The sequence below is a fragment of the Emydura macquarii genome, unplaced genomic scaffold, assembly GCF_026122565.2.
Source record: "Emydura macquarii macquarii isolate MOO-44397 ecotype Brisbane River unplaced genomic scaffold, CSIRO-AGI_Emac_v2 contig_2473, whole genome shotgun sequence".
NCBI classification, from domain to species: domain Eukaryota; kingdom Metazoa; phylum Chordata; order Testudines; family Chelidae; genus Emydura; species Emydura macquarii.
Window position 1 is genome coordinate 29058244 of NW_027132610.1, and position 21758 is coordinate 29080001.

The 21758-nt window shown below is 44.3% G+C and overlaps 1 protein-coding gene across 3 annotated transcripts in view; it reads right to left on the bottom strand.

The window, feature by feature from the left end:
* Positions 1-21758, bottom strand: part of DIAPH3 (diaphanous related formin 3) — a 581492-nt gene that overhangs the window by 371094 nt on the left and 188640 nt on the right. For all 3 annotated transcript variants that reach the window (XM_067563206.1, XM_067563204.1, XM_067563205.1), the window contains 2 exons: positions 17808-18149; positions 17054-17168 (listed from right to left, as the gene is read on the bottom strand). In XM_067563206.1, coding sequence (XP_067419307.1) covers positions 17054-17168; positions 17808-18149 — 457 coding nt within the window. The remainder of the gene's footprint in view (positions 1-17053; positions 17169-17807; positions 18150-21758) is intronic.

The following is a 21758-nucleotide window of genomic DNA, read 5'->3' on the forward strand; positions in this document are numbered from 1 at the left end:
CAGATGCAAATCCTTCAGACATATCTCCACTGCTATGTTAATCAACAGCCACCAAAACACATTGCTCAAAATCCATGGGTCCTAAACATACCTATCACAACACTGTGATATACCTAATCCAGTGTACTAAATGCTCCAACAACAACTATCTAGGTGAACCCAGACAATCATTATACTCTTGTATAAACTTGCAGAGAAAAACAATAAAAAAATAAAAACACCCTATCACTTGTGAGTAAACATTTTTCACAAGATGATCACTTCACATGTGATCTCTCTCTCAGTCCTCGTCCTCTAAGGAATCCTTCACAACATCTTCTAAAGACAAGCCTGGGAGCTTAAATTCACTACTTTGCTAAACACTAAAAATCATCAGGACAACCTACACTATGATAGGTTGGAAAATATAAATCAACCTTGAATGGATGGGTTAATGCTAAGATAATCACCAAATGGACTTTTAACAGGTCTGACTCTTCGCTCAAGCAGACATTCTAAAATGTCCTGAATCTCCTATGCATATGCAGATAACTGGTAACAATACACTCAGATGGGATACCTCTTCCACTTAGCTAGGTAAATAGTTTTAGTGGAATATTTCCTACTACTAAATTAAAATGTTTTGAATCACCTGAGTTTTAAATCCCAAAACTCGTACAGTTAGCCACTCAGAAACCATACTGTGGAAATTGCAGATTGAGACGTAGAACCTGTCCAATTACATTACGTATAATTTCACAGGATCATGAAGGATGAATCAACAGGCTTTGAAGATCTGAGAACAGTACTGTCTTGGGCAGCCTAGGGCTGTGAAAATCATCCTTCTGTGTTCTTGTTTTAGCTTTCTGATCACCCTGGGAATTTGTGCAACATTTATGTCTGTGCTTTGACCGGCCATGAAACAGAAGCAGCTGCAGTCTCTAGTTGTCATCAAATCCATGTTAGAAAAAAACAGGGTTACTTACCAATAACAGTTGTTCCTCAAGATGTGTTGCTCATATCCATTCCAATATAGGTGAGTGCACGCCACCATGCACGGGTTCCCGGAATCTTTTTCCCCTTGGCAGACCCCTTAGGGTCAGCTCACGTGCCCCCTGGAGTACTGCGCTCATGCCATGGTATATGAGGCATTGTCGACCCTGTGGCCCCTCAGTCCCTTCTTTCTGCTAACTCCAACAGCAGGGACGGAGGGTGGGTGTGGAATGGATATGAGCAATCACTCAAAGTAGAAAACAGGGTTACTTACCAGTAACTGTTGTTCTTCGAGATGTGTTACGCGATATAGGTGATTAAAAAGCAATACCTTGGAGGTGAGTAGGAGTTACCGGTGAGCTGCCCTCAGCATGGCTCTGCCGAATCCCGTGTCCTCTCTCGCCTGCGGCACGATGGCATAGTGGGACGTGTGCACCAACGACCAGGTGGTGGCTTTGCAGATGTCCTGCAGGGACACCCTCTCCAGGAAGGCCGCAGAGGAGGCCTGAGCTCAGGTTGAGTGCACTGTGATGACACCTGGAAGTGGCACATTCGCCTGCTCGTAGCAGCACTTGATGCAGGAGGTGATCCACGCAGAGATGCGCTGGGTGGAGACAGGTGATCCTTTCATCCAGTCTGCCACAGCGATGAATAGCTGCGTCGTTTTCTGGAATGGCCTCGTCCTGTAGATGTAATAGGCTAGAGCTCGTCTGACAACCAGTGAGTGCCATCTCCGCTCCTCCTCAAACCCGTGTGGTTTGGGAAAAAACACGGGGAGGAAGATGTCTTGGTTATAATGAAACTGGGAGACCACCTTAGGCAGGAAGGCTGGATGGGGTCTCAACCACACCTAATCCTTATAAAACACAGTGTAGGGGGGTGCCAAGATCAAAGCTCTAATCTCGGAATCCCTCCTAGCCGAGGTAATGGCCACCAGGAAGGCTACCTTCCAAGATAGGATGAACAGAGGGCATGTAGCCATGGGCTCAAAGGGGGGGGTTCCATTAGTCTGGAGAGGACCAGGTTAAGATCCCAGGGAGGCACAGGTCAAGAACCTGCAGGTAAAGCCTTTCCACCCCCGTGAGGAACCTGACTGACATGGGGTGGGAGAACAGGGATCTCCCCTCTAGCAGCTGATGGAAAGCAAAAATAGCTGCCAGGTTGACCTTCAGCAAGGCTAGCGCCAAACCCTGGAATTTTAGCTGGAGCAGGTACTCCAGGATCGCCTGTATAGGCGACAGGCTTGGCCGCATGCTCTGGGACTCCGCCCAGTAGGTAAATCTTCTCCACTTGGCCCGGTACACGATCTGTGTTGAAGGTTTTCTGCTGCCCAGCAGAATTTGTTGGACCTGCGTCAAGCAGGCTCCCTCCCCCTCCATCAGCCACAGAGCCTCCAGGTCCTGGGAGAGCAGGTCATGTCATCTTGGGAGCTCAACCGGCGGGCGATCGACAGGTCCAGCTGCATGCTGTACCAATGCTGTCTCAGCCAGGCCGGGGCAATGAGTATCACGTCCGCTCTGTCCCTCTTGATTTTCAAGAGAACCTTGGGCAGGAGCAGAATGGGGTGAACACACACGAGGGTCCCCTTCCACTCGATGAGGAACGCATCGGATATGGGGCCCGGCTCGCGACTCCAGAGCAAGCAAAACCTCTGGCGCTTCCTGTTCCAGGACGACGCAAACAAGTCCAGTTGGGGAACACCCCACTCGCGGAAAATGGAAGTCACTACCTCTGGGTGCAATGACCAGTCGTGGCGGGGTAGAAACAACCTGCTGAGGCGGCCTGCCTCGTTGTTTCTGACCCCCGGGAGAAGAGAGGCAGGCAAGTGAAAGTCATGCCTCCCTGTGAAGTCCCACAGTCGAATGGCCTCCTGGCAGAGGGCTGAGGAGCGCACTCCCCCCTGCCTGTTGATGTAAAACATGGCTGCAGTATTGTCTGTCAGCACCTGCACCACCCTGCCCTTCAGGAAGCTGAGGAACACCTTGCAGGCCAGCCTGACGGCCCTCAGTTCTTTCACGTTGATATGGAGATGCTTCTCCTCCTCCGACCACAGTCCTTGGGTGCCCAGGTCAGCACTGATGTGGGCTCCCCACCCCACGTCCGAGGCATCAGAGATCAGGGTGACCGACGGCGCCAGATCCCTGAAGGGGACGCCCCTCAACACTGCCCCAGGGGTCCTCCACCAGTTCAGTGAGGCCTGAACTCACGGGGGAACCGTGACCACCCTGTTGAAGGGGTGTCTACTCGGTGCGTTCACCGAGGCCAACCATGCCTGGAGCAGCCTGTGTTTAAGGCGAGTCAGCCTCACCACATATGTGCAGGCTGCCGTGTACCCTAACAGCTGAAGGCAGTGCATGGCTGTCGTTGTGGGGCACCGGTGCAGCTGGGCAATAATCACGGCCAAAGCCTCGAACCGAGGTTGTGACAGGAAGGCTCTGACCTGGGAAACGTCCAGGGTGACCCCAATAAACTCTATGTGCTGCACCGGGGTTAGGGTCAACTTTTGCTCGTTTATGAGCAGCCCCAACTTGTTGCATGTGGCACAGGTGAAGGACACACTGTCCTGTACGTGGGCCCTGGACCTGCCCTGGATTAGCCAGTCGTCCAGGTAAGGGAAAATCTGCACCCCCCTGTGCCTCAAGTGGGCCGCCACCACTACCATACACTTGGTGAATACCCTGGGGTCGGATGAGAGGCCAAAGGGCAGGGCTGTAAACTGGTAGTGGGACCCAGCTACCATAAACCGAAGGAAGCGCCTGTGTCTGGGAAGGATAGAAACATGGAAATACGCATCTTTCAAGTCGAGGGCAGCATACCAATCTCCTGGATCCAGAGCAGGGATAATTGAGGCTAGGGAGACCATGTGGAACCTGAGCCGCTTGATAAATTTGTTTAGTTGGTGTAGGTCTAATACGGCCTCAAGCCCCCTTTTGCCTTGGGGATGAGGAAGTATCTGGAATAAAATCCTCCCCCTATTTCATGCAGGGGGACCGCTACTACCACCCCCAGATAGAGGAGGGTGTTCACCGCCTGTAAGAGGAGTTGCTTGTGAGACGGGTTCCTGAAGAGGGATGGAGTAGGGGGGTGTTTGGAAGGATGGCTGTAAATTGAAGGGTGTTATCCTCTGAGAACTATTTTGAGGCCCCAACAGTCTGATGTCACGTTTTCCCATTCTACGTAGAAGGGTTTTAGCCTGTTGAGAAAGTGACGGGACAGATCCGGGAGAAAAGTATGAGTGCCACCCCCGGGCGCACCATCAAAATTATTTTCTGTTACCCGGCCCCTTGGGGGCCCTTGCTGGGAGGCTGAGGACAAGCTAGGCGAATTGCGCCACCCAAACCCCCTATTCCTCTCTCTGCCCCCTTTTTCAGCACTGGGGATGGTCTGCGCCGAATCGACTCCAGTGCCAGCGGAGCGCTCTGCACAGAGGAGACACTCGGTGCCAAGGTGGAACACCGGGGCTCGGAAACCGGTCGGAGCGCTGCTTCCATGAGGATAGCCTCCAGCCTAATGTCCCTCCCTTTCTGAGTCCTGGGCTTGAAGGCTTTGCAAATTTTACACTTTTCCCTCCAATGCTGCTCTCCCAGGCACTTGAGGCAGAGATCATGAGGGTCACTGACTGGGAAAGCCTTGCCGCAAGCGGCGCAAGCCTTAAAGCCAGGTGAGCCGGGCACGGCCCGACCACCCTAAACCCCTAAGGGCTCCTATTAAAACCTAAACTATTCTACTTAACACTTACCCTACAAAACACTTAACTAACTATACACAACAAAGCTGTAACAAGAGAAAGTACTTGGAAAAAATAAGACATTCCAGCAACCATCACAGGCGGAAAAAAGGAACCGAGGGGCCGTAGGGTCGGCGGTGCCTCGTATACCGCGGCATGAGCACAGTACTCCAGGGGGCACGTGAGCCGACCCTACGGGGTCTGCTAAGGGGAAAAAAGTTCCGGGAACCCATGCACAGTGGCGTGCACTCACCTATATTGGAACGGATTTGAGCAATCCCTCGAAGTAGAACCTCATTTCTGGAATGTTGACTGCAAATAATGGCTGCACTACCTCTTTTTTCAGAGACGACTTGTGCTTTCTGATGAACTTTCTGTTGAGATGATCCGTGAGAACATTTTGAGCCCTAGCAGGTATGAGGTCTTGAGAGTAATCTTCTTTTGAACATAGAAGTTTCACAGCTTCCTGACACAGGATCAGATTTCAATTTACCGTGTTTCTTGAGATAAAATATCGCAATTGTATTGTCCATCATGACTTGAACTGTAAAGATGTGATAGATGGGAGAAACTTAGCATAAATGATACATGATTCTCAATTGTAAGCTGTTTATATGAAAAACTTATACTGGGCTGGATCAGATGAATAGGGGCATTTTAGCAACCAGCCAGGTATCCAGGCCACTGTCAGTTATTGGCATGGATTACCAATTATTCTTTTGCAATTGTTGCTTTTAGCCATTTTCAGGCCTTTGCAGGAACTTAGCATAACTAGGCAAACCTAGAAAGATGGTGAACACGTGAAGTGAGCCTGGCTCTATGCGTTCTCTCTCTCTGAATATACTGGGGCGAATGTCTGAAAAATAGGAAGTGTGGATATATTTTAGAATTGTCAATATGAGGAAATCGAACTAACAATATATATTTTTAGTGACATTTCTCTGTAACTCCTGCTTTTGCCCAGTGATTGATTTGTTTGGTCAGCTATGTAACATTCTTTTGATTGACATGTCTCTAACTTTTGGGGAATAAGAGGGAGGTAGTGAGTCTGAGTCAGGAGGATCACTTCATGGATATATTGAGAAGATCTCCATGTGCAGATGGAAGGACCAGCAATCCTGAAGTCTGTGACTGAATCAGCCTCAGACTCCTCAGACTTCTGCGGTAGCTATTAGTGTGGGGTACTCTAAGACCTATTGTATTTGTATGTGCTTAAGACTAATAAGTGGAGAATTCCGGTAAAAACATGCCAATGGGAATTATTATAGACCAATAAAGTAAAGCTTCATAGTTAAAAACACTTGGTTTTGACTTGTCTGTGTCAGCCATATAGCAGGTGGAGGTACTGCATTTCCTTTGGTTTATTTCCTGATACCAATTCGCAGAGACAAAAAGATACTGGATCGAGGAACTGTGGGTAACATTGATACCTTGGGTCTCTACTTCAAGTGTGCTTCCCAGCCTACAGCGGATGCATCTGTAGCAAATGTGTTGGATGGAAGAGGAAGGGAGTAGGGTACGCCCACGCCAACATTTTATGGACTCTTCCACCACCCTAACAATGAGAGGATGCTAGCAGATATATGAATCATGATGTCGAAAAGATGTTTGCTTTGATAATATACAGCCAGGACTGCAGCAGCGGGTGATGACCCCAGAGCTCCGAGTCACAGCCACGGCAGGTGCTAGACCTCTCCCATCCCCACTGGAGCAGGGCTCAAGCTTTCATCCCTCCTCATCACCTCAGAGCTTCTTGTCTTCATGGCAGAGATCCTGGAAATCCTAACATGTGCCCCAGAGCTGTGATCCAGAGGTGGAGCACAGGGCACATCTGCCCCAGAGCTGCTGACTCAAAATCTGTGTTCCGCAGGGCAGAACGCATGGTGAGGCTTCGCAACAGCCCACCAGACAAGGTGGCAAGAATCCAGAGGACCACTGGATGGCATGGGAGCCCTTAAGGGTGTGCAAGTACAATCCATTTTGTCACTGAAGAAATTACACCTTCATAGGGAAGGTGCTTAAGTGTTTTCTGAACTTCCTTAGGGACACCAGGAGTGTGTAACCATGAGGACCTTCTCATCACTATGGCTATTCCCATGGTCCGTGATGCCATGTCTGCCACAACAAGAGCTTGAAGTGATGATCTGGTAGCGAAGCTGGCCCTTTGCTACAACAGACTAACTTGTCTCTAAGCTTAATGGGTAATTTGTCAGTACATTTAGTAAGGGAGTGACAAATCAAGTCAGATTTAGAGAGAACCATTTTGTAATTAGCAATTCTCATCTTTAAACTTGCCGTAGAATAGTAATTTTTTCCAGCAAGTTTAGCTTTATTGGTTCTTCGCTCTTGGGTGGGTGTTTGTTAGACCTTCTTGGTTCTCTGGTGTACTGCCACCACTGCCACCAATCCTAGCACCAGGTAAGAGAAGCATTGTTTGAATCTCTGTACAGGAATTTGGTAACAATGGTCAGCCTTTTGGGATGTGGGTGGTATGGAGGCAGAGGTCTGTAATAAAAATTAGGAAAGATCTAAGAGGCCCTCATTGAAACTCAGCCAGGAACAGCAGAGTACAAGGTGTCAAACTGTAATGGTGCTCTTACATAAGCAACCTCCACAGGAAGTTCCACTGCAGCAGCCACTCTCATCCTCATAAGCTTCTGAAATAACTTGTAGTTATCGGGCACAGATGGTATAAGTTCAGAAGCAATCACCTTCTCTTGGGAAGATGATGATATACGGGCTATCATCTGCCACGGTTCATCCTCAAACTCCTTTTCTGCCTGAGGAAAGAGACAGAAGGCTAACGTTGTAGTTTGGTGAAAGAAACCTCCTTTGTAAGTGGAGGTTAAGGAGACAGAGGCTTCCATTGTGTACCTGAGGCAATTTCTGTAGAATGAGGAGTACCTCAGGGTGTCCAGTATGCAAAGGTGAGTAAGCATAAAGGTACCACAAGCCGACAATGGAGTAACACAAGAATATGTGTCCAGAAAGGGATCTATGACTGCTGTGATAGGATTCTACTCTGAGTCACAACCAAGTGTGACAGGAGTCAAAGATCTACAATTTGAAGATGCCATAGAAGAGCCCTTCGTCTGCTCCCTGACTCTGAATAGAAGCAGGAATAATCTTTAGTACAGGAGGGACATGCCAAATGAAGTAGTTGATGGTCTAAATTAGAAAATCTTCACTGGTACCAAGGACTACCCCAGGACCAAAGTGGTCACTGGTACTCATGAATGAAGCCCATTCAGTTGAGAGGAAATCATATGGTTTCTAACCTCTACACATGCTTGCCATACTGATATGTTTAATATCAAGAATGATGGTACTGCATGATATTGGGGAGGTCTCCTTGGTGCTGGGCCCATCAGAGCCAAGAGGTTCCTAGGAATCCATCTTGATGGTATTAAAGTCCCTGGTACTCAGGTCATCAGTACCAGAAGCAGTTGAACCATTGAAACAGAAGATAGCAGTATCAGGTCTTTTGATAAAGATGATTCAGTGCTCAGTTCAGGTAAATTCTTTGTCAATACAATTGTCCGGTCCCATGTTTGTATGCTGAACAGGTACTCTTGCACTTCGAGCTACCCTCCCCACCTAAGGCATCACAGGTCTAAGAAGCTTTAGAATTTATCTAGAGAGATGATGACTATAATTTCCCCTCTCTCTTGACTTCTGGACATGTCTTCGTCTTTGCGAGGTACCAGAGTGGCTACTGAAGCTGCCAGAGTATTCCTGGATGACACATACCACCAAACAAGACAATGACAGTTTGAGCCATACATCATATTGCCTCCCTGATAGCTCCTATCTTAGTTAATCAAGAGGCATGTGATATCAAAGGCTGTTGGGAAGGTAATGATGCAAAGAAAAAGGCTGATGTATATGAGGAGCAACAAACTGGTTTAGGACCAAAAGAACTGACCAGCAAGTACAGATTAAGAATTAGAAACTGTATACAATGACTCAGGGTATGTTTACACAGCAGAGTGAAATCGACGTACTTGAAATAGACTTTCACCCACCAATTTTAAGGAGTCGCAGAAGCGTGTTCACACCATGCTCCTTGCGCCGGACTCATGAGTCCACACTCACCATGCTTGGGTGAGCATTCAAAGCAGTACATTGTGGGGAACTATCCCACAGTGCAACTAGCCGCGGAGGCTGTTGGGAAGATTTTCATTGTCCCATGATGCCATGCTCCTTCCCCCGCCTTTTGCCCCAGGAAACTGGTTTTTTCGCTGTTTATGCCACACGCTTCCAACTGCTGCAGAGACGTGGAGCCCGTTCAATTCTGCACTATTATTGTGAGCATCATAAATACATCACAGCTTATCCTGGATTATTCTCAAAGGCAAGAGAGAACCCGAAGCACAGACAACAGCCATGTCACTGAGGCTGCCCTGCTACAAACCATAGAGCGAAACAATTCCTGATTGCTGCAGACTGTTATACATCATCTGCAGTCCGTGGAGCACCGGTTCTGGTCCCAGGAAACAAGCACAGACTGGTGGGACCACATCATTATGAAGCTGTGGGATGAGGACCAGTAGCTGCAGAACTTTTGGATGCGAAAAGCCACTTTCCTTGAACTTTGCACGGAGCTGTCCCCAGCCCTGAAGCGCGTGAATACTTGCTTGAGAAAAGCTCTGACAGTGGAGAAGCGTGTGGCCATCGTTCTGTGGAAGCTGGCAACCCCGACTGTTACCCGTCAATTGGGAATCAATTTGGAGTCAGTAAATCTACAGTGGGAGCTGCTGTGATTCAAGTGTACAGGGCCATCAATAGACTTCTGCTACGAAGGGTAGTGACTTTGGGAAATGTGCAGGACATACTGGACGGGTTTGCCATGATGGGGAGGCTGTGGGGAGGCTATTGATGGCACGCACATTCCCATCTTAGCACCTGACCACCTTGCAACACATTACATAAACAGCAAGGGGTAATTTTCAATGGTGTGGCAGGCCCTTGTGGATCACAGGACTCGTTTCACCAACATAAATGACATTGATCACTACTCGTTGAGCCCTATGCTATAGCCAGTTCTCGATCTATTTTATAGTCCATTCATCCAACCCATACTTCTTTAACTTGCTGATAAGAATACTGTGAGAGACCGTATCAAAAGCTTTGCTAAAGTCAAGGTATATCACATCCACCGCCTTTCCTACATCCACAGAGCCAGTCACCTCATCATAGAAAGCAATTAGGTTGGTCAGGCACGACTTTCCCTTGGTGAATCCGTGTTGACTGTTTCTGATCACCTTCCTCTCTTCCAAGTGCCTTAAAATGGATTCCTTGAGGACCTGCTCCATGATTTTTCCAGGGATTGAGGTGAGGTTGACCGGTCTATAGTTCCCTGGATCCTCTTTCCTCCCTTTCTTGAAGATGGGCACTATATTTGCTTTTTTCCAGTCCTCAGGGACCTCCCCCTGTTGCCACGAGCTTTCAAAGATAATAGCCAATGGCTCTGAAATCACATCAGCCAACTCCCTCAGCACCCTCGGGTGCATTGCATCCAGCCCCATGGACTTGCGTATGTCTAAGCCTTCTAAATAGTCTTGGACCTGTTCCTTCAGTACCGCGGGATGTTCGCCTCCTTCCCATTCTGTGCCACCCAGTACAGCAGTCTGGGAGCTGATCTTGTCTGTGAAGACAGAGGCAAAAAAGGCATTCAGTACCTCAGCTTTCTCCACATCCTCCGTCACTAGGTCGCCTCCCTCATTCTCTAAGGGGCCCACACTTTCCTGAATCTTCCTCTTGTTGGCAACATGCCTGTAGAAACCCTTCTTTTTCCCCTTCACGTCCCTTGCTAGCTGCAACTCCAATTGTGCTTTGGCCTTCCTGATTTCATTCCTGCACGTTCGAGCAGTGTTTTTATACTCCTCCCTAGTCATCTGTCAAGCTTCCACTTCTTGTAAGCTTCTTTTTTGTGTTTAAGTTCGCCAAGGACATCTTTGTTAAGCCAAGGTGGACGCCTACATATTTGCTATTCTTTCTGCACATCGGGATGGTTTGCTCCTGTGCCCTCAATAAGGTCTCTTTAAAATACAGCCAGCTCTCTTGGATTCCTTTTCCCCTCATATTAGCCTCCCGGGGAATCCTGCCCATCAGTTCCCTGAGGGAGTCAAAGTCTGCTTTTCTGAAGTCCATGGTCCGTATCCTGCTGTTCTCCTTTCTTCCTATTGTCAGGATCCTGAACTCGACCATCTCATGGTCACTGCTGCCTAGGTTGCCACCCACTTCTACTTCCCCTACCAAATCTTCCCTGTTTGTGAGCAGCAGATCAAGAGAAGCACGGCCCCTAGTTGGTTGCTCCAGCACTTGCACCAGGAAATTGTCAGTGACACTCTCCAAAAACTTCCTGGATTGTTTGTGCTCTGCTGTCTTGCTCTTCCAGCAGATGTCAGGGTGATTGAAGTCTCCCATGAGAATCAGGTCCTGTGAACTGGAAACTTTCCCTAGTTGAGTAAAGAAAGCCTCATCTACCTCATCCTCCTGGTCTGGTGGTCTGTAACAGACACCCACCACGACATCACGCTTATTGTTCTTGCTTCTAAGCTTAATCCAGAGACACTCAACTAACTTATCTCCAGTTTCATACTGGAGCTCAGAGCAGTCATAGTGCTCTCTTACATACAGTGCAACTCCTCCCCCCTTTCACCCCTGCCTGTCCTTCCTGAACAGTTTATATCCATCCATGACAGTGCTCCAAACGTGAGAGTTATTCCACCAAGTCTCAGTTATTCCAATCATGTCGTAGTTTCTTGACTGTGCCAGGACTTCCAGTTCCTCCTGCTTGTTTCCCAGGCTTCTTGCATTTGTACAGGCACTTGAGATAAGTAGCCGATTGGCCTACTTTCACAGTATGAATCGGGAGGCCTCCCCTGCTGAACCCTCCTCCTTCTGCTTCCTTGCGGTGTCCCTCTTCTCCACTTACCTTCGGGCTTAGGTCCCCGTCCCCCATCGAACCTAGTTTAAAGCCCTCCTGACTAGGTTAGCCAGCCTGTCTGCGAAGATACTCTTCCCTGTCTTCGTTAGATGAATCCCGTCTCTACCTAGTAATCCTTCTTCCTGGAACAGCATTCCATGATCGAAGAATCCAAAGCCCTCTCTTCGACACCACCTGCGTAACCACGCATTTACTTCCACAATGCTATGATCTCTGGTAAGCTTATTAGCATGCGTGAAGGTTCTTTTATTGTTTTAACACGTTTTATCTATAATGCTTTTACCTTAAGAATAAATGGGCTTGCTTAGAAAGAACTGTGTGATAACTTAACTGGCAATTACATTGTTTACCTCTCTGAGGAGAAAAGTAAAGCAGGTTTCCTCAGGCAGTCTGACTTTGAAGGGGAATTCGGTGGCAGCAGGAAGCTGTGCAGCCTGGAAATACAACAGGCAGGAGAAAGAAAAGAGACCTGGGTTTCTGCTGTGAAATTGGAATTGAAAGCCTAATAGAAGGTGTTCTTGCTAGACCACAGAGTAGGAATACAGGTGCAACTGCCCTAATCTGTGAAAATGGGGTTGAGGATTTGGATCTAATGCTCACTGAGGATAATGTTCCTGTTTATGGTAGCCTTGGTGAGCCATCTGAGACATCACACTGGATTAGTTCATGCTGCAGCGTTTAGCTAATTGCTAATAATTCTGTTCTTCCACAGTTCTGAGTTAAGTATTAAATAAAAGTTGCAACAGTGGCTTATATCCCAGTATTGTCCATTTTTTCCCTGTAGTGTACATTCCATAACACATTAATAAAAATACAACCTGAACAGTATCTGTAAGCATCTTGGTAACTGACAAATGCAGGAGTAAAGATCTTTATAACTAGTTACAAACTTCAGAAGACTTCTGTTCTCCAAGGCCTGAAGGCAAGCAAGCTCCAACACATATAGCTGGTAAAATAATGTAAGTACCACTTCAAAGCAAAACCAGATTCTTTGGAGTACAGCGCAAAAGATTATATTGTATATCAGAATAGTGAAGTTGCTCTACTGCATATCTCACAAGAAGTCACATATACCTAGAAAATGGGAGGAAATTAACAGATCCTTGAAGGACAGCACCATGGGCCTTCACTCCTGTAAATTATACCAAATCATTATAATAGGAGGATAAGTCTAAGAGTAAAATTTTGTAAAGAGTCACAGTGAACTATGACTTATGTCTCAATGACTGTCAAAGGGATTTAGATACTGTGGGAGAGAGAACTCAAATATTTACCAAACCATGTAAATACTTTTAGGAAGAAGCCTGATTGTGAAAGGAATGCAGGTTGTATTTTCAGAGCCATAAATCTAAAGGCAAAGCCTGCCTATACCAAGCCCCCTTCCCTGCCCATTTTCTTTTCAAAGTTTAAACGCACACAAAGAATTCTAGAATTATCCATATGAAATTGATATATTTTGTAATCACACAAGTTTCTTTTCTTTAAACTTGCAAAACATTTATGGTGGAAAATGTTTTGCAGAAGATACTGGTTACTTCCAACTCATGCTTTCTTTCCACTTGAAGGTGAAAACCTTTATTCTTTCTCAAATGCTTCAGATGGCATAAGCTTCTTTTAATACATATATTTGCAAATATTTTGTATCTAAACACAAGCCTTCATATAATATCTGGCTGATATCATTGTTATGTGTATAGTAAGATGTTTTATATACAAATATAAAAAGGTCATTTGATGCTAAACCAATTACCAATTAAGGAGCCATTTAAGTGTAGAATATTTATATTAATAGGGAATTAATTAATTACTGGCAGTGCGCAAACAACTTTCAGTCCACTCAGGAAGACAAGAAAAATCGTCTTCCAAAAATTGTCACACAGAAGCAAAAACTTAAGATAAAGGCTTTTATAAATAATTTATTTTTAAAAGACTGTTTTGAGAAATGTCCATCATTTACCTATACGGAGACTGCTGTTCTTTGAGATTTCAGTCCAGACATGTATTCCATTTTGGCATGGGTGATTCAGCTCCCAAATTTGGAGAACTCTGCCTAACAGTACCTCTAGGGGCAGTGCTCGCACTCTATGACCCTACCTATCTCCTGACAGTGTAAGTGCGGAGCCACCACAACCCACTTCAGTTTCTTTTCACCAAAATCGAAGGCTGAAGACTCAGATGCAGAGAGGACAGAGGGTGGGTTGTAGAACACACGTTTGCATCCACATCTCAAAGAACAAATAGTTACAATACAGTTAAGAAATCATCTTGTCCTCAAGTTGTTGCAGGCATGTATTCCACTCTGGTGACTCCCAACCAGTTCCAGTACGAGGTGGGGCAAAAGTCTACTTAAAACAGAAACTGCAGAACAGCCTTCCTAAAGTTAGCATCTGATCTAGATGCCAGTAACAGCATAATGTCTAGCAAAAGTATAGAAGTATAAAAGTATAGAAGATCACATAGCATCCCTGCAAATGTTTAATGTCTAGATATCACTGAGAAACCAATTGATCTTGATTGTGTTCTTGTCAAATAGGCCCGTAATGTCTGGGGAGCATAATCTGAGCTATTGCATAAACTCTGGTAATACAGGAAGTTATCAGCATGGAGGCTGTCTGCTAGGACAGCGGCTACCTCTTCATCTGATCTGCCTAGGGGACAAACAGTCTAGAGGAGGAAAAACTTTTTTCCTCTCCAAGCAGAAAGAATGGTTACTTACCTGTAACTGTTGTTCTTCATGATGTATTGCTCATGTCCAATCGCAAATTAGGTGGGGGAGGGGGGGGGCCCCATGCATGGGCGCCGGACAACATTTTTCCCTAGTAATACCCATAGGAGCGGTCTTCAGTGCCCACTGCAGCAGCACAAACATGCGCCCACATATAGACGCCGGCGGCTCTCCCTCCCTCTCAGTTCCTTCTTGCTGGAACTTTGACTGAAGGGAAGGCACATGGTGTGGAATGGACATGAGCAACACACCTCAAAGAATAGTTACAGGTAAGTAACCGTTCTTTCTTCTTGTAGTGCTTGCTCATGTCCATTCCCAAATTAGGTGACTCACCAGCAGTGTCTCCGGAGGTGGGCAGGAGTTCATGGACGTGACACTTAAAGCACCGCTCTACCAAAGCCAGTGTCATCCCAAACCTGCTGCATTAAGGCATAGTGGGATGCAAAGGTATGTACCGATGACCAGGTAGCAACCCTGCAGGTGTCCTGAATGGGGACATGAGCTTGGAAGGCCACAAATGAGGCTTGTGCTCTCGTTGAGTGGGCTGTCAAGGATCCCGGAGGCGTGACTCCAACCTATTCATAACATTTCAGGTCATCGTGATGCCAGCATGGACCTGAGACCCTGACCTGTCCCTGATGAGACAATTGTCCAAGTAAGGGAATACTTGCATCCCTCTCCTTCAGATGTATGCCGCCACTACCGACATGCACTTGGTAAAGACTCTTGGAGCGGTTGAAAGACAAAAGGGGAGCACTGCAAACTGGTAATGGTGGTCCCCAAAGTTCCCACGACTCATGGATACAGCTAGAGAAGGAGGAGCAGACACTGCACCTAGTCATGATGTGTGCCTCCCCTAGATAGCACAAGTAGTGAAGATAGTAATTGCTGACCAAGAAGGAACAGGGGCAGGACACACAATTCTTCTGAGCATAGTCCGATACCCATAAGACGGTATGAGGGGAAGGGAACGGGAGGGTCACTCCAGAGATGAGGAAGCAAACTATAAAAGCTTTTCTAATCTTTTAGTAGTAACTATACACAGAAACACTAAGGCAATGGTACATGGCTTTCAAAATTCTCCTACTGAGTGCATGCATAACCCACAGTGGAATACAGACAGGGACGAGCAGTTGAAGAACAAGCTTTTTCTGTTAATCTGATTTTTTTAAACTCTGATCTGTTGACAAGCAGCCTCACATACATTGGTCTTAAATTTCTACTGCAGTGCAATGCCTTTGAGAATAATGTAACTAAGTACATATAAAACAGATGGTTAAAAAGGTTGCCAGTCTTTCCTGAAAAAGCAATACTGCATAGGTAGCTGGAGGGGTAAGTTATTTAAACATGAATGCATGTTGGTTTGGTTTTTTTGGCTCAGACCATTTGCCACATGCTTATCATTTTAGGATCAACAAATCTAGAAGGGACAGGGTTAACATGAAGTTCAAGAAAAATTAAAAAACAGGGACGTTTACAATAAAATAAATTATTACATTTCAGCCAAGTTATTATCAGAACTTTAACAGGTTAGTAAGCGTGCAGCTGAAATTACTAAACATTTTCAGTAAATTTACCACCTCAGTCAAATTCCTTTCTACCAAAAAAACAAACAAACAAACCGACTCATCCATTAACACACCCATCATTCTAAATAATAAATTCCAACTTCTTGTCCATACTCCTAAGGAGATAAAGGAGCAATACAGCTCAACCAGTGCGCTGGTTTACTGTGGTGTCCCCAGCACTTACTCAGTTTTGTCAATATCACATGTCGTGACATTACCTTCATCTGCCACTCCCACGTTACTCTCTTTGTCAGCAATACCCTCCAGATACCTAATTCTCAAGCCACTACTCTCACCTCGTTCAATTGCCCCCTAGAAACTCACTTCTGGCATGGAAGTCTTCAATAAATGAACTAAACAAACAAAAAACTTGTTCGTAAAAAAAAAAAAAAAAAAAAAAAAAAAAAAATCAGTGCCCCCTGAAGTTAACATAGCCATGTTCAATCCCACCCCATTCTACTTCTCAGTGCTGCCCTCTGATTATCTGTGGGCTAGCTGACCTTTCTACAGGCCTATAAAAATAGGGTCAGGAACAGACTGCACAAGAGCAGGATAACTCATTTATAGGAAGGTGGGGACCTCATGAAAAAAGATTACCTAGAACTGTTCCCTAGAAAGCCTGCGTCAGTTATAGTCATATGTTTAACTGCTGCAATATTTGTTCAATGTGGGCTTGTCTATGTCCTTGGTGCATCAATACACCATGTATGTTTGCAAACAAAACACCTTACCTTCTAGAATGGACTCTACATGTCAACAGGTAGTATTCTTACACTGTATGAATATTCTTAAATGACTGGACAAAAAAGTCTGAAGATAACAGGAAGCATTTTGTCATTTTTCACACAAGTTTTTGTTATAACTAACATATACTGCTTTCGAAATGATGGGATAGAATATTATGGCCTTACTAAAAATGAAGTTCACTATAAAATTTACCATTTCTCAGCTTATGTAGTTTTATGTGCTCTCATGTAAAATACAGAGAGTCAAAATGTTTGATACAACAAACAATATTTTTTAAAATTAGTAGGCTGTGATTACAAATGGCATGTTTGAATAGAAAATACAGCTTTAAAATTAGCAAATCAAGTCAATGAATTACTTACCTTTCTTTTGACAACAAAACGTAAGCTCCAATTTGCAAAGCAAGTCAGCATTCTCATACTTGTCCTCATCTGCTTTTAGCCAGAAACAGTTTTCAGTCATTTCGTGTGGCCTAATCTGCAAATCAAAGAGATATCAAAGCTTCCTTGTAAATATGTATCATAACCCACCTTAAAACTTTACTTTGCTGTAAGGCCTACGCAAAAATTAACTATTGTTAGGGCAGCTGGTTGCTGAGACACCCGGCTTATCATGCTGAATAATATTGTCTTGTTGTTTCCTTGTACTCCCATCTGTCTGTATCCTTCTGTTGTTCCTTGTTTTATACTTAAATTGTAAGCTCTTTGGGTCAGGGATTGTCTCTTCAGAGCATGTGTCTACAACACCTAACATAATCAAGTCCCGGTCCACAGACTCCTAGGCGGTACGCTAATACAAAATAATAACTCGACACTTGAAAGACTGCATGTTCGTAAAATATTTCAATCATTATTTTCACAACTACAAAGATTTCTAATTTTGAAAAAACAATATCTTTAAAATATATCTGTGTACTGAAGATAGAGTGTTGTTTAAAAGAAATGAGATTCTAAGTTTTAGAAGATGTCAATACTAACACTGGAAATTTTTTAACAAACTGAATTTTACATTTTTTTTTTTTTTTTTTTTTATAACTGTTAGCATAATTCTGACTAACACAGAAGTGCTTACAACAAAAAGATTTGGCATCAGAAATTTTCCAATTTTAAGTTTTACCTTTGACCAATTGAGCCTTTTCATGGTGATGTCAGGTTTGAATTCTTTTTTAGGCTTCAATCCAAAGGGTAATGTATGTGGCGGTGGAGACCACTGTACTCCAGGAAAGCCCTGCGGTGGAGGAGGGGGAAGTGCACCAAAAGATGAAGGCATTCCTGAGCCATTCAAAAATGGTGGTGGTGGAGGTGGCGGTGGCGGCGGCACTACTGTTCCATTAAAAGGTGCAGTTGGGGGAGGTGGTAGTAACTGTTGAGTTGATGCAGCAGCTGATGGAAGAACAGATGTGCCTCCTTGTGTTGATGGTAAAAAATGTACATCTGACGCATGTGGTATAGAGCCATACTGAGGACAAAAAAAAATTCATTCACTTTTTTTTTTTTTTAAACCAAGTGTCGAAAGGTTTATATTTACATAATAAATGCAAAAGTAATGCTTTCAATGACAGACTCATTCATGAAACAATGAAATATGAATTGTATTGAAACAGACAAGGTCTCTTTACAGCCTTATCTTTCATAATAAGAGTTCCTTGCCTTGCAAATACACATTTAGACTCAGACGCAGATACAAAAACATACTTAGAGATACTATATTCAACATCTTGTTTCATTGGACATGATACAATTGCTAAGACGGATGAGGTGGATGAGGTAATATCTTTTAACAGATCAACTTCTACTGGTGAGAGAGGCAAACTTTTGCGCTTACACAGAGTTCTTCTTCAGAGCATTTCTAAGAGTAACTTCTCTTGCTCCTTAATGGATTTTTATCTAAGCCAGCCAGACTTTGGAGCAAACCAAAACCAAGACTGTCAGAACTTCAAACTGCTATTACACCTCAAGAAGAACTATATCCAGCAATCAAGGATTGAGAACCAGTGGCATCACTGGCACAGCTTGGTCCCAAAAATTAATTCATGTAATTATTAATTACATGAGCAAAAAGGATTGGAAAAAAATCTGTTTTCCTAGATAAGAGCCATTCACATTCTTAGAAGAAAGCTTTGGTTCTGCATACTAGCTCTATCACTGGTGAAGATAACATCACTTTGTATTTGGAAATTTAAATCAATACTGTGCTGTCCCAAGTCTGCATGATCTGTAGCAGAGTGAAAATTGATCAGAGTTTGTTTTGATGAGGGTGGGCTTCAAATTTATAACAACAGCCATACTGGATCAGGACAATGGTCCAAATAGCCCATTATCCTGTCTTCTGACAAAGACCAATGTCAGGTACTTCAGAGGGAATGAAAGAAGAGGTAATCATCAAGTGACCTCATCCTGTCACCCATACCCAGCTTCTCGCAAACAGAGGCTAGGGACACTTCAGAGCATGGTTTTGTGTTTCTGCCCATCCTGGCTAATAGCCATTCATGGACCTATCCTTATCAGGCACATACCAGCCAGAGGCTGAGATAACAGATGAAGCCCCAGAACAGGATCCATAGAGTAAAAGTGAAACAGACACTGAAGAAAATTAAGGAAACACTATACTTCAATCTGCTGTTGGAAAGGGAAAAAAAAGAGTGAAGAGAGGACTACAAAGTAGGTGCAACAAAAGCAAGGTATACAGTGCCTATTCAAGTAGTATTTGGCAATTATGAGTTTTTATTGGTATTTGTAAATTAAGTTATTAAATTAATACTTTCTTAATACTCAAACAACTATGTATGTCCTGGCAACTAAAGCATATGGAGTGGTGCCTTTTTTAACATATATGTAAATCTAAAATAAAATAAACTTTTTCCTCTTTTGACAATTATTAGTTGTAAAACTTTTTTTAATATAGAGTTGATTGACAAGATTATAAAGATCAGAAATACACTTTTAGCTATTGGTTCTGATTTATATTACTGACTGGAAGAATGGAGGGTTCCGACAACAGTCTATTTGTTGTTTATTTCTTTTTAAAATGTCTGAAAGACCTGATGGAAGTGATAATGAAATGGATTAAATTGATCATGAAGTTATAGATTTCATTATTTTAAGGCAAGGAAGCAGTGGAGAGCAGTACAATAAGGACAATGCACTTCAAAAAAGCAGGCTAACAAATGCAGGGAACTGGTAGGTAAGGTCCCATGCAAAGAAAATCTAAAAGAAAAAGAAATTCAGAAGAGCTGGCAGTTTCTTGAGGACACAATATTAAAGGCACAACTGAAAACTGTCCCAGTGCAAAGGAAAGATGGGAAGAATAGGAAGAGGTCAGTATGTGGCTACATCAAGAGCTCTTTAATGCCCTGAAAATCAAAATGGAATCCTACAAGAAGTGGAAACAGACAAATTGCTAAGGAGGAGTACAAAGGAATAGAAGCAAGCATATAGGGACAAAATCAAAAAGGCTAAGGCACAAAATCATCTAGCAAGTGACATAAAACACAATAAGAACAGGTTCTTTTAAAACATTAGGAACAAGGCAGAGGAAGGAAAGTGTAGATACTCTACTTGGTGGGGAAGGAGAGTTAATAACTCATGACATTAATATCGTTCAGGTATTTAACATCTATTTTGCTTCATAGACAAATGGTGACCAGATACTCTACACAATTAATATTAACAACATGAGGGGAAGGAACAAGCCAAAATAAGGAAAGAACAGGTTAAAGAATATTTAGAGACGTTAAATATATTGAAGTCAGCAGTGCTTAATGAAATTCATCCTAGGATACTGAAGGAACTAGCTAAAGCAAGCTCAGAACCACTAGCAATTATCTTTTGGTACTCAAAAAAGGCCACAGAGGACTGGAGAAGAACAAATATAGTACTTATCTGTAAAAAGGAAACAAAGAGGAGCCAGGGAATTATAGACCCATGAGCCTAACTTCTGGAAAGATATTGGAAAAAAAGTATTAAACAATTAATTTTTAAGCAACTAGAGAATAATAGGGTTATAAGTAATAGCCAACATGGATTTGTCAAAAACAAATCATGCCAAACCAACCTAATTTCCTTCTTTGACAGGGTTACTAGCGGAGGTGGAACGGAGAGGGGTAGAATGGTTCCTCACCCTGTGTAGTAACTGTAATTCTTCCAGATGTGTGTCCTTAAGGATGCTCCACTAGGCTCCGCTAGGGCTCACTAGTGCTTCCTGCACCTTTGATCCGAGATTTCTCATAGCAGTGTGTTCAGCACACACACGCATGTTACTCAGTCTCATGCCCCATGTCGTTTTACAGTACTGAGCCACCCTCAGTTCCTTCTCTATCATGAAGCTCAATGACAGAGAATTCCGAAGCAGAGGGAAAATAGGGTAGGTAGTGAAACATTACATCTTGAAGAATTACAGTCACTGTACAGGTTGAATAGCCATTTCCTCCTCTTAAACTAGAGTCATTGCTGGTGTTCCACTGTAGGTGACTATGAAGGGTACCCTCTAACATGTGTGTGTGTGGGAATGTTCTTTGAAGGGGAGTCCAGAACAAAGGAGAATACAGTCAAGCCAAACATAGTACCAGAGACTGAGTTGCGAGTTATCACATAGTGTTTGGTGAATGCATGTATAAATGTTCAAGTAGTGGCCTTACAGATTTCGACAATCAGCAACATTCTTGCTGAGGTGGTGCTGGATCTTGTAGAGTGAGTGCAGATATCTGAAGGTAACTGAATATTACAACACCAGTAATAATAGCTAACGCAGCCTGAGGACCTTCACTGCTTGGAATGTCTCCGGGGTGGTTGGAACCATAAGGTGCTAGGGGTCCTTGCTGCTCCCAGGAGTCAGCGGTGGATCCAGAGTTGAGCTTGGGACCCGGCGGAGTGAGGATGATGCCCACACAAGCCCCAGTGGGACGAGCGGCCCAGCATGGATCTCGCCTGGTCATCTGTGCGCTTCTTGTCCTTCCTCAGGACCTGTGCGCACCCCTTTTCATGCATGGTTTTGGTTTTCTTCGGCATCAGGGATGGTGAACAGTGCCAGGAGGAAGTTGATGCCAGGATGACACTCCACACAGATGCC